General features: G+C 42.7%; 1 protein-coding gene across 1 annotated transcript in view; it reads left to right on the top strand.

The window, feature by feature from the left end:
- FXN (frataxin) overlaps nucleotides 1-13,249 on the top strand; it is a 29,815-nt gene extending 16,566 nt beyond the window's left edge. Inside the window, exons 4-5 of the mRNA XM_073634733.1 lie at nucleotides 1,790-1,887; nucleotides 12,999-13,249. Coding sequence (XP_073490834.1) covers nucleotides 1,790-1,887; nucleotides 12,999-13,140 — 240 coding nt within the window. The 3' untranslated portion in view covers nucleotides 13,141-13,249. The remainder of the gene's footprint in view (nucleotides 1-1,789; nucleotides 1,888-12,998) is intronic.
- The last annotated feature ends 3,009 nt before the right edge of the window (nucleotides 13,250-16,258 follow it).

The following is a 16,258-nucleotide window of genomic DNA, read 5'->3' as shown; positions in this document are numbered from 1 at the left end:
CATTATAAGCTTTGAGTCATAGAACAGAAGGGTTGTGTTTAGCTGGTTATTACTAGCCTCAGATTACCTTATGGCAATATTACATCGTGAACAGAGAGGATATTGTATTCTCAAGTTTGTGTACCTCTTGGCTACTGTTCCATCAAAAAAAAAATTAAAGGTACAGTGTAAAAGTAAAAAAAATTTAAATTAAATAAACAGTAAAAAAAATTACAGCACCCCACAACATATGTAATCGCGCCACACATGTGAGGTATCGTAATAATTCTAGGGCCAGACCTCCTGTGTCACTCTAAACTGGCTTTTAAAGCGTAGCCTGTGGATAATTTAAAGTACCATTGCTTGTCGCCATTCCATGGACGTGTGCAATTTTAAAGCATGGCATGTTTGGTATCTTATCTATTCATTGTAACATCATCTTTTATATTTTACAAAAAAAAAAATGTTATCATATTGTGTTTGTGTTCATCAAAATTTATTAAACCTGTATATTTTCAAAAAACTTTGCATTTAAAGAATCGCTGCGCAACTACCGTGTGACATAAAAAATTGCAACACCCAACATTTTATTCTCTAGGACCTCTGCTTAAAAAAAATATATATTTAATTTTTGGGGGTTCTATGCAGTCTTCTAGATTTGTACATGTATGACAGAATTGGCTTGGGAAGCTAGTGATTAAAATAGTTTGTTTTTTTTTAATCATACTTACCTAGGTGAATACTGCATCGGTCTGATGTTGCATCTGTCCCCCGCCGGATCTAACACTGAGAACCGAGCGATCCAACACTACCAAAAGCTTGGCTCTTATTCCGCGTACACACAAGCGGACTAGGTCCGACGGTCTTTCCGAACCAACGGACTTGGCCACACACGATAGGACTAAGTCCGTTCATAAGTCCGTTCGGTTTGAACGTGATGACGTAAACGGGACTAAAAAAGGAAGTTCAATAGCCCAGTAGCCAATAGCTTTCCTTGCGTTGTATTTGGTCTGTCGGACCAGCACACAGACGAACATTTTTCCCAAGTTTAGTCCGTCGGACAGATTTGAAACATGTTCTATTTCTAGGTCTGTCGGATTTTTATCCTGAAAAGCTATCGGACTAGCCCACACACTATCGGATTGTCCGCCGGACTAATCCCGTCGGATCTAGTCCGCCAGAAAATCCGCTTGTGTGTATGCGGCATTAGAGCTCCCTGAGCAGAGAGCCGGGACAGTCAGTCACCGGCTCTTTGCTCTGCCCCCCCTGCGCTCACTGGAGCGCTGGGCTGTGGAGGGGGCGGGAGCAACTGGCTCAGGATCTCAGCAGCTCCCCGAGAGGCTGAGCCAGGTGCCGGTCCAGGCATGTGGGCGGATCCCGACCATATGGTCGCAATCTTTCTTGAGCTTGGACCAGCTCTGTGACATCAGCCAAAAAGCGAGCTTCCGCCCGCTGTCTGCTGAAAACGCATCACGGGGTACAGACTGAACTGCACACCTGTGTTGCACAGGAGGAGTACAGCCAAACAAGCATGGGCTGTACTTCTCCATTAAATGCCAGGAATTTGGCACCAAAGGGTCATTCTGTTCTTGTGTGTATATATTCAAAAAAGCAAGTGGGCTAGCGTGAAGAAAATTTGCTCTTATTTTATCCTGTGTTTTTAAATCTTGAGTGCTTGACTGTAAAATCAAGACCTGTGTTTTTGTCTTCCTTTAATTTACAGTAAATAAATAAATAATATTGCAGTGTTATGTGTTGGCAATTTTTACAGGTATACAACCATATTTTGTTTTTGTAATTTTACCACTAGAATGGTGTTCTTACAGTTAAGGTCGGTAGTGACATTGGAACCTATGTGATCAATAAACAGACACCGAACAAACAGATCTGGCTATCATCGCCCTCAAGGTATGTTACGGTTCACCTGTCTGTTTTAAAGAGAATCTGCAGTGTGTTTTTAACATTTTCTTTATTTAAAAAATAAAGGCTTTAAATGCATTTTGCAGGTAAATTTGAGCTCCATATGACTAGTTCACATTTTTTTACCACTTTGACAATTGCTGATCTTAAATAGGACTGAGAAAGAAAAAGTCAATGGTGTAAAAAGAGGTAGTTTATGAACTGTTGAAGGCATTTAAATTGTAGATGTTATGTATCAGTAATATTTGTATATTTACAATGTGCTAGCTTGTTAAACCCATGCATTGCTGAATTACTCCATTTTAATTTTATGTCTAGCTGACAGGTTGTTCAAGTGTGTGTGTGTGTGTGTGTGTATTTTTTTATACCTATACTGTATAATGAGTGTGTAAGGTACATTAGGCTCATGTTAGTAAGGATCTTTATCTTGTGTATGAGCTTTTGTCAAATGAGCCTCTTGCAACATATTTCACTTCATTTGGAAAGTAGGAAGTATACTCCATACTCCACCAGGCATTCATTCTGTAGAAACACATGAATCACTTTCAGAATTTAGAATAGTTCTAAGAACTTTTGTTTTTCTCATGAAATGTGATGATCACACATTAACTTTTGAGGGAGGGGTATGATGGGAAAACTGGAGGTGTCACCCACAGCATCCCGTTATAATTCCTTGTACTTGCTACAGTTTAAAACATGTGTTTTTTATTTTACCTTTACAATTTAAGAATAGTCTTGTAGGATTTTTAGAATTCCTAAAGCGGTAGTAAACCACAGTTGACGGAAAGGAAATAAAATCCCCTGCAAGGCAATGTCATAATGTGCTAGTATGCATTGCATACTAGCACATTATCAGAGACCTGCCTCAAAATGAAGCCCTCCAGCGCCACGTTGTCACCACTGACAGGGCTTCCAGGTTCATGAGTGTGCGTGGAAGTCCCCATTTACGGCACGGGCTCTGAAGGTCAGGCACTGTACGCCGGACCTTCAGGGCGCATGTGCCGGTGATGTCACCAGCTGCATGCACTCTGAATATCTCCTAAACCGTGCAAATTCAGGAGATATTCGCAGTACCTACAGGTAAGCCTTATTATAGGCTTACCTCTAGGTCCAAGTGGCATAATAGAGTTTATTTCTGCTTTAACATCTGTTCGTGATTAATAATATCACACAATACTGGTGGTTTGGAGGCACAAGCCTGTCAAGATAAGCATACAAGTACTTAGTGCTAGTTCACACCAGAAGCAGTTCCGTGCGCTTTTTTTTCCTGCACTAAAAATGCATGCACAGTGTTTTCCATGTATTCCAATGGCTCTAGTTCACACCAGTGCAGTCAGTTTCCGGTGCAGAAAAAAAAAGTAGAGCGTGCTGCATTTTTTTTTGCACAGAACTGTACTGGAACCTAGCAAATTGTATCAAAAACGCACTGGAACTGCGTGTTTTGTGAACTGTAAGCAAAAACTGATCCGGAAAGTGTATGTGCATTTTTGTGGTGTGAACTGTCCCTAAAAATGCATGCACAGTGTTTTCCCTGTATTCCAATGGCTTTAGTTCACACCAGTGCGGTCATTTCCAGTCAGTTTCAGGTGCAGAAACTGACTGGAACTGACTGCATTGGTGTGAACTAAAGCCATTGGAATACATGGAAAACACTGTGAATGTATTTTTAGTGCAAAAAAACAGCGCACGGAACTGCATCTGGTGTAAATGGGCCTTTAAAGTGTATCTAAAGCCAAAACTTTAATTTTGGACCAAGTAGTGAATGGTTAAACCCTGTTGTCGGTTTTATCTTACATGTGCCCAATTTGAGACACAACAAGAAGTGAGAGGAAATCTCCCCAAAGTGAGGTGTTTTGTCTTTTATACAGTTGTCACCGGAACAAGTGTCCTCATTTAAAAAAAACTTCTCTCTCTGTTTGGATTTTTCCTCACTTTCTGTCTCGTCAGCAAAATAAATACTGACGGAGGTCCTTACCCCTTGCCACTCTATCCAAAAAAGGAGTTTAAAGGCTAAGTTCACCTTGTTGTTTTTGTTTTTTTCTAAATTCCAGCTCCCCTATGTATCAATATAGCATTCATGTATTTTTTTTTTGTTTGCTTCTGTCTGTAGGTTATGACACAGAAGGGAGTTGACCAGCTGATCTCATTAGCACACACCCTGCATCATCCACCCTCCCACTCCCAGCTGCATGTTTTTAAATGAAATGCAATCAATCGGTGATCACCCTTCTCACTAAATACACAATATACAATCAGATTGCATAGTGTATGACCATCATTATACAAGTACATAGAAGGGAGTGGACAGAAACACTCAGCTGTCAAGTCACGTGCACATCTCTGCATAGCGGGAACTCTCATTCCCACATGCGTGTGTTTTGTTTTTTTTTTTAAAGCGAGGTGGGAGGTGTTTTGGAGCATTTTCACTCATCACATATAGGGCAGATAAATAAAGCATAGTACATGTTAATGACATACACAAAGTACATTTGTCAATATAAGCAACATCCTGATTTTCTGAAACTGCTAGTTGGCCAGCTTCAATACTCTGTTACTGACCTGGTACAAGAATGCATATATGAGAAAGGGCAGGGGCCCTTCTATGTCAGTGACTCAAAGTATTGAATCCAGAGGATCAATATTTCAGCTAGGCAACTATCATTTTTAGAAGGAGAAATCATCAGTGACAGGGCTCCATGTTTTTGGCATGAAAAGTTTCCTCTTAAAGGTACACCTTATTTAAACAGGAAAACTTTGCATTTATACAGTTGTGCTCAGAATTTATGATTTCTTGGCCATTTTTCAGAGAATATTAATGATCACACAAAAACTTTTCTTTCACTCATGGTTAGTGTTTGGCTGAAGCCATTTCTTATCAATCAATGTTTACTCTTTTTTTAAATCATAATGGCAACCGAAACTAGCCAAATGACCCTGATCGAAGATTTACATACCCCAGTTCTTAATACCATGTATTGCCCCTTTAACATCAATGACAGCTTGAAGTCTTGTATGGCATTTGTGGATGAGGCTCTTTATCTTCTCAGATGGTAAATCTGCTCATTCCACTTGGCAAAAAGCCTCCAGTTTCTGTAAATTCTTGGGCTGTCTTGCATGAACTGCACGTTTGAGATTTCCTCAGAGTGGCTCAATGATATTGAGGTCAGGAGACTGAGATGGCCACTCCAGAACCTTCACTGTATTCTGCTGTAGCTAATGACAGGTCAACTTGGCCTTGTGTTTTGGATCATTGTCATGCTGCCATGTCCAAGTACGTCCCAATGCGCAGTTTCCTGGCTGATGAATGCAAATGTTCCTCCCGTATTCTTTGATAACCTACTGCATTCATCTTGCCATCAATTTTGACCAAATTTCCTGTGCCTTTTGTAGCTCACACATCCTAAAAACATCAGTGATCCACCTCCGTGTTTCACAGTAGGAATGGTGTACCTTTTCATCATGTTGACTCCTCTCCAAATGTAGCATTCAAGGTTGTGGCCAAAAGGCTAAATTTTGGTTTCATCACTCCAAATGACTTTGTGCCAGAAGGTTTGAGGCCTGTCTCTGTGCTGTTTGGCGTATTATAAGCAGGATACTTTGTGCCATTTGCATAGTAATGGCTTTCTTCTGGCGACTCGACCATGCAGCCCATCTTTCTTTAAGTGCCTCCTTATTGTGCATCTTGAAACAGCCACACCACATGTTTTCAGAGAGTCCTGTATTTCACCTGAAGTTATTTTGTGGGTTTTTCTTTGCATTGCAAACAATTTTCCTGGCAGTTGTGGCTGAAATTTTAGTTGGTCTATCTGAACGTGGTTTGGTTTCAACAGAACCCCTCATTTTCCACTTCTTGATTAGAGTTTGAACACTGCTGATTGGCATTCTCAGTTCATTGGCTATCTTTTTATATCCCGTTCCTGTTTTATACAGTTCAACTACCTTTTTCCACAGATCCTTTGACAATTCTTTTGCTTTCCCCATAACTCAGAATCCGGAAACGTCAGTGCAGCAATGGATGAAAGATGCAAGGGTCTGTTAGGAGTCCAGAAAATCATTGACTTTTTATACGCACATTAATTACAAGCAAACAGATCACAGGTGAGGATGGTTACCTTTAACCACTTGACGACCGCCTCACGCCGATGTACGTCGGCAAAGTGGCACGGACAGGCAAAATCACGTACAGGGTACGTGATTTGCCTTCCGCGGATGGGGGGTCCGATCGGACCCCCCCCCCGGTGCCCGAGGCGGTCGTCTTTTGTCCAGCGGCGATCGGTGATGAGGGCGAGACCATCCGTTCGTGGCCCCCCCCTCGCGATCGCCGCCGGCCAATGAGAACACTCCTTTGCTGCTGTATGCTAAACAGCAGCAAAGGAAGTGATGTCATCTCCCCTCGGGTCGGTATTTTCCGTTCCGGCCCGAGGAGAGAAGACATCTATGTGAGTGCACCAACACTACACAACACAGTAGAACATGCCAGGCACACAAAACACCCCGATCCCCCCCCGATCCCCCCCCCAATCACCCCCCCCCCCTGTCACAAACTGACACCAGCAGTTTTTTTTTTTTTTTTTCTGATTACTGCATAGTGTCAGTTTGTGACAGTTACAGTGTTGGGACAGTGAGTATTACCCCCCTTTAGGTCTAGGGTACCCCCCTAACCCCCCCTAATAAAGTTTTAACCCCTTGATCACCCCCTGTCACCAGTGTCACTAAGCGATCATTTTTCTGATCGCTGTATTAGTGTCGCTGGTGACGCTAGTTAGTGAGGTAAATATTTAGGTTCGCCGTCAGCGTTTTATAGCGTCAGGGACCCCCATATACTATCTAATAAATGTTTTAACCCCTTGATTGCCCCCTAGTTAACCCTTTCACCACTGATCACCGTATAACCGTTACGGATGACGCTGGTTAGTTCGTTTATTTTTTATAGTGTCAGGGCACCCGCCGTTTATTACCGAATAAAGGTTTAGCCCCCTGATCGCCCGGCGGTGATATGCGTCGCCCCAGGCAGCGTCAGATTAGCGCCAGTACCGCTAACACCCATGCATGCAGCATACGCCTCCCTTAGTGGTATAGTATCTGATCGGATCAATATCTGATCCGATCAGATCTATACTAGCGTCCCCAGCAGTTTAGGGTTCCCAAAAATGCAGTGTTAGCGGGATCAGCCCAGATACCTGCTAGCACCTGCGTTTTGTGCCTCCGCCCAGCCCACCCAAGTGCAGTATCGATCGATCACTGTCACTTACAAAACACTAAACGCATAACTGCAGCGTTCGCAGAGTCAGGCCTGATCCCTGCGATCGCTAACAGTTTTTTTGGTAGCATTTTGGTGAACTGGCAAGCACCAGCCCCAGGCGTCAGGTTAGCGCCAGTACCGCTAACACCCACGCACGCAGCATACGCCTCCCTTAGTGGTATAGTATCTGAACGGATCAATATCTGATCCGATCAGATCTATACTAGCGTCCCCAGCAGTTTAGGGTTCCCAAAAACGCAGTGTTAGCGGAATCAGCCCAGATACCTGCTAGCACCTGCGTTTTGCCCCTCCGCCCGGCCCAGCCCAGCCCACCCAAGTGCAGTATCGATTGATCACTGACATTTACAAAACACTAAACGCATAACTGCAGCGTTCGCAGAGTCAGGCCTGATCCCTGCGATCGCTAACAGTTTTTTTTTGTAGCGTTTTGGTGAACTGGCAAGCACCAGCCCCAGGCAGCGTCAGATTAGCGCCAGTACCGCTAACACCCACGCACGCACCGTACACCTCCCTTAGTGGTATAGTATCTGAACGGATCAATATCTGATCCGATCAGATCTATACTAGCGTCACCAGCAGTTTAGGGTTCCCAAAAACGCAGTGTTAGCGGGATCAGCCCAGATACCTGCTAGCACCTGCGTTTTGCCCCTCCGCCCGGCCCGGCCCACCCAAGTGCAGTATCGATCGATCACTGACACTTACAAAACACTAAACGCATAACTGCAGCGTTCGCAGAGTCAGGCCTGATCCCTGCGATCGCTAATGTTTTTTGGTAGCGTTTTGGTGAACTGGCAAGCGCCAGCGGCCTAGTACACCCCGGTCGTAGTCAAACCAGCACTGCAGTAACACTTGGTGACGTGGCGAGTCCCATAAGTGCAGTTGAAGCTGGTGAGGTGGCAAGCACAAGTAGTGTCCCGCTGCCACCAAAAAGACAAACACAGGCCCATCGTGCCCATAGTGCCCTTCCTGCTGCATTCGCCAATCCTAATTGGGAACCCACCGCTTCTGCAGCGCCCGTACTTCCCCCATTCACATCCCCAACCAAATGCAGTCGGCTGCATGAGAGGCATTTTTATGTCCTCCCGAGTACCCCTACCCAACGAACCCCCAAAAAAGATGTTGTGTCTGCAGTAAGAGCGCGGACATAGGCGTGACACCTGCTATTATTGTCCCTCCTGTCCTGACAATCCTGGTCTTGCATTGGTGAATGTTTTGAACGCTACCATTCACTAGTTGAGTATTAGCGTAGGGTACAGCATTCCACAGACTAGGCACACTTTCACAGGGTCTCCCAAGATGCCATCGCATTTTGAGAGACCCGAACCTGGAACCGGTTACCGTTATAAAAGTTAGTTACAAAAAAAGTGTAAAAAAAAAAAAAAATATGAAATAAAAAAAAATAGTTGTTGTTTTATTGTTCTCTCTCTATTCTCTCTCTCTATTGTTCTGCTCTTTTTTACTGTATTCTATTCTGCAATGTTTTATTGTTATTGTTATTATGTTTTATCATGTTTGTTTTTCAGGTGTGTAATTATTTACACTTTACTGTGCTTTATTGTTAACCATTGTTAACCATTTTTTTGTCTTCAGGTACGCCATTCACGACTTTGAGTGGTTATACCAGAATGATGCCTGCAGGTTTAGGTATCATCTTGGTATCATTCTTTTCAGCCAGCGGTCGGCTTTCATGTAAAAGCAATCCTAGCGGCTAATTAGCCTCTAGACTGCCTTTACAAGCCGTGGGAGGGAATGCCCCCCCCCCCACCGTCTTCCGTGTTTTTCTCTGGCTCTCCTGTCTCAACAGGGAACCTGAGAATGCAGCCGGTGATTCAGCCAGCTGACCATAGAGCTGATCAGAGACCAGAGTGGCTCAAAACATCTCTATGGCCTAAGAAACCGGAAGCTACGAGTATTTCATGACTTAGATTTCGCCGGATGTAAATAGCGCCATTGGGAAATTGGGGAAGCATTTTATCACACCGATCTTGGTGTGGTCAGATGCTTTGAGGGCAGAGGAGAGATCTAGGGTCTAATAGACCACAATTTTTTCAAAAAAGAGTACCTGTCACTTGCTATCATAGGGGATATTTATATTCCCCGAGATAACAATAAAAATGATTAAAAAAAAAAATATGAAAGGAACAGTTTAAAAGTAAGATTAAAAAAGCAAAAAAATAATAAAGAAAAAAAAAAAAAAAAAAAAACACCCCTGTCGCCCCCTGCTCTCGCGCTAAGGCGAACGCAAGCGGCGGTCTGTCGTCAAACATAAACAGCAATTGCACCATGCATGTGAGGTATCACCGCGAAGGCCAGATCGAGTGCAGTAATTTTTCCAGTAGACCTCCTCTGTAAATCTAAAGTGGTAACCTGTAAAGGCTTTTGAAGGCTTTTAAACATGTATTTATTTTGTTGCCACTGCACGTTTGTGCGCAATTTTAAAGCATGTCATGTTTGGTATCCATGTACTCGGCCTAAGATCATCTTTTTTATTTCATCAAACATTTGGGCAATATAGCGTGTTTTAGTGCATTAAAATTAAAAAAAGTGTGTTTTTTCCCCAAAAAATGCGTTTGAAAAATCGCTGCGCAATTACTGTGTGAAAAAAAAAAATGAAACACCCCCCATTTTAATCTGTAGGGCATTTGCTTTAAAAAAATATATAATGTTTGGGGGTTCAAAGTAATTTTTTTGCAAAAAAAAAAAAAACTTTTTCATGTAAACAATAAGTGTCAGAAAGGGCTTTGTCTTCAAGTGGTTAGAAGAGTTGGTGATGTGTGACATAAGCTTCTAAATGTTGTGCATAAAATGCCAGGACAGTTCAAAACCCCCCCAAATGACCCCATTTTGGAAAGTAGACACCCCAAGCTATTTGCTGAGAGGCATGTCGAGTCCATGGAATATTTTATATTGCGACACAAGTTGCGGGAAAGAGACAAATTTTTTTTTTTTTTTTTTTGCACAAAGTTGTCACTAAATGATATATTGCTCAAACATGCCATGGAAATATGTGAAATTACACCCCAAAATACATTCTGCTGCTTCTCCTGAGTACGGGGATACCACATGTGTGAGACTTTTTGGGAGCCTAGCCGCGTACGGGACCCCGAAAACCAAGCACCGCCTTCAGGCTTTCTAAGGGCGTGAATTTTTGATTTCACTCTTCACTGCCTATCAAAGTTTCGGAGGCCATGGAATGCCCAGGTGGCACAAAACCCCCCCAAATGACCCCATTTTGGAAAGTAGACACCCCAAGCTATTTGCTGAGAGGTATAGTGAGTATTTTGCAGACCTCACTTTTTGTCACAAAGTTTTGAAAATTGAAAAAAGAAAAAAAAAAATGTTTTTTCTTGTCTTTCTTCATTTTCAAAAACAAATGAGAGCTGCAAAATACTCACCATGCCTTTCAGCAAATAGCTTGGGGTGTCTACTTTCCAAAATGGGGTCATTTGGGGGGGTTTTGTGCCACCTGGGCATTCCATGGCCTCCGAAACTGTGATAGGCAGTAAAGAGTGAAATCAAAAATTTTCACCCTTAGAAATCCTGAATGCAGTGATTGGTTTTCGGGGTCCAGTACGCGGCTAGGCTCCCAAAAAGTCCCACACATGTGGTATCCCCATACTCAGGAGAAGCAGCTAAATGTATTTTGGGGTGCAATTCCACATATGCCCATGGCCTGTGTGAGCAATATATCATTTAGTGACAACTTTATGAAAAAAAAAAAAAAGTGTCACTTTCCCGCAACTTGTGTCAAAATATAAAATATTCCATGGACTCAATATGCCTCTCAGCAAATAGCTTGGGGTGTCTACTTTCCAAAATGGGGTCATTTTGGGGGGTTTTGTGCCACCTGGGCATTCCATGGCCTCCGAAACTGTGATAGGCAGTGAAGAGTGAAAGCAAAAATTTACACCCTTAGAAATCCTGAAGGCGGTGATTGGTTTTCGGGGCCCCGTACGCGGCTAGGCTCCCAAAAAGTCCCACACATGTGGTATCCCCATACTCAGGAGAAGCAGCTAAATGTATTTTGGGGTGCAATTCCACATAGGCCCATGGCCTGTGTGAGCAATATATCATTTAGTGACGACTTTTTGTAAATATTTTTTTTTTTTTTGTCATTTTTCAATCACTTGGGACAAAAAAAATAAATATTCAATGGGTTCAACATGCCTCTCAGCAATTTCCTTGGGGTGTCTACTTTCCAAAATGGGGTCATTTGGGGGGGTTTTGTACTGCCCTGCCATTTTAGCACCTCAAGAAATGACATAGGCAGTCATAAACTAAAAGCTGTGTAAATTCCAGAAAATGTACCCTAGTTTGTAGACGCTATAACTTTTGCGCAAACCAATAAATATACGCTTATTGACATTTTTTTTACCAAAGACATGTGGCCGAATACATTTTGGCCTAAATGTATGACTAAAATTTAGTTTATTGGATTTTTTTTATAACAAAAAGTAGAAAATATCATTTTTTTTTCAAAATTTTCGGTCTTTTTCCGTTTATAGCGCAAAAAATAAAAACCGCAGAGGTGATCAAATACCATCAAAAGAAAGCTCTATTTGTGGGAAGAAAAGGACGCAAATTTCGTTTGGGTACAGCATTGCATGACCGCGCAATTAGCAGTTAAAGCGAAGCAGTGCCAAATTGGAAAAAGACCTCTGGTCCTTAGGCAGCATAATGGTCCGGGGCTCAAGTGGTTAATAGCCATTCATACCCCTTTGTGTCAACTTGTGTGCATGTTATTGGGCCAAAATTACCAGGGTATGTAAACTTTTGATCATGGTGATTTGGGTTTCTGTTGCCATTATGATTTAAAAAGTGTAAACACCGTTGATAGTGTTTGGCTGAAGCCATTTATTAACAATGAGTGAAAAAAGTTTTTGTGTTGTTATTCATATTCTCTGAAAAATGGTAAAGAAATCATAAATTCTGCCAGGGTATGCAAACTTATGAGCACAGCTGTATGTGTGAAAATGGAGATCATTGTGTCCATTGATATAAAGACTACAGCCCAACCTGCCCACAAATTCGAGCATGAGAGAAAGAGGTCAAGAGATTGGAACTCTTATAATCAGAAATTGCCTTCTAAACTTCATATCAATGATATTTGAATCTACATTGATCTAACTTGTACCGTGATAGTCCATTTGCCCTTTCCTTTGGGGGTTTGGCTGGGGACCAACCTCCTTATCTCCCTATATCCATGATATTGTCACAGAAAAAATAGATATTGGAACCTCTGTTATATCTGCACATGGGAGGGTGTGTAGCCCAAGGCAGAGAGTCTAGGTACAATCAATAGATCTTCCCCAGAGCACCCCACAAGGAATGATAAACTTTACTGGAGGGTGTACCAGGTTTTGGTCCTAGACCACACCTGCGAAGAATGGCAGCTGATCAGGAATAGAACCAGGGAATAGTACACAGTTGACAGGAAAAATCTGGAACAGGGAGAGGCCAAAAGTCAAGGCAGTGAGAGAACAAGTGCAGTCAAACAAAAAGGTGATGTTTCAGCCAGAAAAATCGGAATGCAGGAGCTGTCACAGGCTGGAGCCTAGGGCTGAAGTTTCTTGATAGACTGGACAGGCACTGGCTGTGTGAGTGCTATATTAACAAAGATGTTAATTCTGGTGATGCCTATACTTCTCAGTCCTGGAACAAAAAAGGCTGTAGAGGATAGATTACATGGTGAAAGAACCAGAAGTAGCAGATCAGCTTTTTTGCTGATATGTGATCTATATTAAGTAGAGAGAGATCTATATTTCAGCTATTCTCTGACCATTTCTGTGCTGTTATATGTACTCTGTTCTCATTTGGTTCCTTGTTTGTTTTCTAGTGGACCAAAGCGATATGACTGGACAGGAGCAATGTGGGTGTATTCACACGATGGAGTGTCTCTTCATCAGATACTGGAACAAGAACTTTCCCTTGCACTGAATACCAAATTAGATCTATCGACTTTATTATATGCAAGATGACATAAAGACAGCAGTCTATGTAATATTTCTGTTGTGAATGATTACTACCTACATTTTCTGTGTGATATTCTTTAATGTTCTCAACATACACTGTTTATTTATACATTTATTTTGTATTTCTGCTGACTTATTCTCTGTTTTAGCAAAATTAGGAGGGCATCTTTTTTGCTGTCTTGCTGACATGACTGGTCTTGTCTTTAAAAGCATCTTTACCAGAAACAGTTGTACTTGCTATAAAAGGAAAAATAACTAATGCCGTGTACACACGGTCGGACTTTTCAGCTACAAAATCCGACAGCCTGTCCGACAGACTTTCGACGGACTTTTAACAGACTTTCTAATGACCAGACTTGCCTACACACGATCACACCAAAGTCTGACGGATTCGTACGTGATGACGTACACCGGACTAAAATAAGGAAGTTGATAGCCAGTAGCCAATAGCTGCCCTAGCGTTGGTTTTTGTCCGTCGGACTAGCATACAGACGAGCGGACTTCTGGGTTCGGCGAAGTTATGACGTAAAGATTTGAAGCATGTTCCAAATCTAAAGTCTGTCAGATTTGCGACTGAAAAAAGTCCACTGAAGCCCACACACGATCGGATTGTTCGCCGGAGTTGGTCCGTCGGCGTCTGTCAGACCAGTTCAGTCGGAAAGTCTGACCGTGTGTACGCCCCATAAGAACTCATCTTTTTGAGGTGTTTGATCGAAGAAAGTAATATTTCTCATATGGAAAGTATGGCATGTTGGTAGACAAAACGTTGCTGAAAAAAATGTTCTTTTTTTAATATTTCAAAGACACAAAAAGAATAGTACACAAAGTAGGATTATTTTACTGACCATAAGATATTTTGCTTGGAGTTCATTGAGGGACACAGTAATTCTTAGACACGTTATACTGTGACATGAACATAAACCTAAATATATTCTCAATCATCTGTTAAGGGGACACAGGAATTCTTAGATTGTCTGGATGTCTAAAAGCCATCCAGCAGAGGGATGTGCAACACAGTAAACTCTCACAGGCCCAAGAAAACAACAGAAAACAGGGGGTTGCCTGTAGCACCATATGCCCAAAGCTGGTGTCAGATAAGGTCACAACATCCACCTGGTAGAAAACCCAGGCAGCAATCTTGCAAATCTGGGAAACCGATACTTGATGCCTAGAGGCCCAAGAAGCACTTACAGGTCTCAAGATTGTGCCTTGACAGGAAAGTTTAGAACCCAATCCTTGAAAACTATAAGCTTGGATGATGGTCTGCCAGAGCCACCTAGTGATGATGGAGCAAGAAGCCAGAGCACCCTTCCTAGGTTCATCCAGGGTAACAAAAATTAGTAAGTCTTTAAAGAAGCAGTAGGTGAAAGAGAGAGCGCTTCTCATAGCCCAAACCACATCCAGATAATGTAGGAAAGTTTCCTTTGGGTGAACTGTAACTGGACAGAGGGACAGCAGAACAGTTACCTAGTTGAGGTGAAAGGAAGAAACTACCTTAGGCAATAAGAAAGTCATTGGTCTCAACACCACCGTGTCTCTATTCAAACCAGTAAGACTTCCTTGCAGAATTAAGCCACTAGTTCCAACACTCGCCACGAAAAGGTGATGACTACAAGCGTACCACCATGTGGGCAAAAGAAAAGTGAGAAATGTGTCTAATGGGTTCAAACAGCAGTTTCTGTAGTGCATTGAGAACCAAATTCAGAAACCACAAAGTCACGGGGGAGTTACATGAGGAACCCCCTATAGAAAGGACTTAATCAAGGAGAAAGAGGCCAACCGACTTTGAAACAAGATAGGACAGAAATCTGACCCTTGATAGGCCAGACTAAGTGTATAAAGTAGAGGATTCATTGCACAGAGAAACTGCTAGGGTGGACTCCAAGTTCATGCCTGCCTCATCTGATGATAGACCTTGCAAGAAGCAGTGTTTCTAGCTTTTAGCATTGTAGGAATCACAGGTGAAGAGATGCCCCTGTCCCCTAGAACTTGGTCTGCAGTAACCATGCCATTAAACACCGCAACTGTGAAGCAGGATTGTAAATTGGTCCTTGAAACAGAAGATCCTTACTAGCCTGGACAGCCCACAGAAAATCTTTCAGGAGTCCTATCGGGTCGGTGTACCACACCCTCCTAGACAATTACTAGAATACTCTCCTCCTTGATCCTGCAAAACAGGTGAGAAAGACTTTTCAATTCAGGAAAGAAAGAAATCGGGGTGTACTAATCCCATAGAGCCACCACAACAGCCACTGCTTGCACTAGAGCACATATGTCAAACACAAGGTCCATAGGCTGAATGCGGCCCGTCAGTTTTGCAGCCAGAATGTGGTGCAACTCCATTCCGCCACCTCTGGCTCTCACCCTTCATTCCCGGCTGTCACTCTGTATAAAACACACTTTTGACCCCTGCACTTAAAGGATCCCTATACTTGGAGGTAAACTGGTACACTTTGTTCTTAGATCTGGAGGTTCACGTTTGGCTTCCCCCATTGAAACACCTCCAAGTGTAGGAGTGTACAGACATTACTAGTTGAAGAAGTTTGCCTTACAATTGTCCATGCTTGGGAGAAGTTTGCCCATGACCAGAAGGAATCTACCTCTCCTGCCGCAGCAAGAATCCCATTGTGACTTTGTCAGACTGAATGCAGATTTGATGGTTTTCAAATAGGGTGGTCCAACGCTGCAGAGAGAGCCAAATCTCACAGCGCTCCAGGATGTTAATTGTAAAATGAGGATACTCCATTGACTAGGTACCTCGCACCAACAGACTGCCTAGGACTCCTGCCAGGTTGAAAGACTGGCTTCCATTGTTCAGATCCAAAGGAGGGACTTCCCCAATTCTAGAGATTAGAATCCGGAGCCAAAAACAAGAGAAAACCTGGCTCAAGGTGTCAAATGAATTGATCTGGCCAGGGACCTGATTGACTAGTCCCCTAATGGCAGAATGTTGCATTGTAGAGGTCTGGAGTGAAACTGGGCAAATGGAACAGTCTTAAGAGAGGCTACTATCAGGCCCAGAACTCATACAAAAATAGAAGGTAATGCGACTCCTGGACTGGAGCGCTTGAATCTAAGACGAGATCCTGAAGTTTTTTCTGTGGAAAGAATACTGTTCTGAGCT

Source organism: Aquarana catesbeiana, linkage group LG01, assembly GCF_042186555.1.
Source record: "Aquarana catesbeiana isolate 2022-GZ linkage group LG01, ASM4218655v1, whole genome shotgun sequence".
Classification (NCBI taxonomy): Eukaryota; Metazoa; Chordata; class Amphibia; order Anura; family Ranidae; genus Aquarana; species Aquarana catesbeiana.
This window is presented reverse-complemented; position numbering and strand designations above follow the sequence as displayed.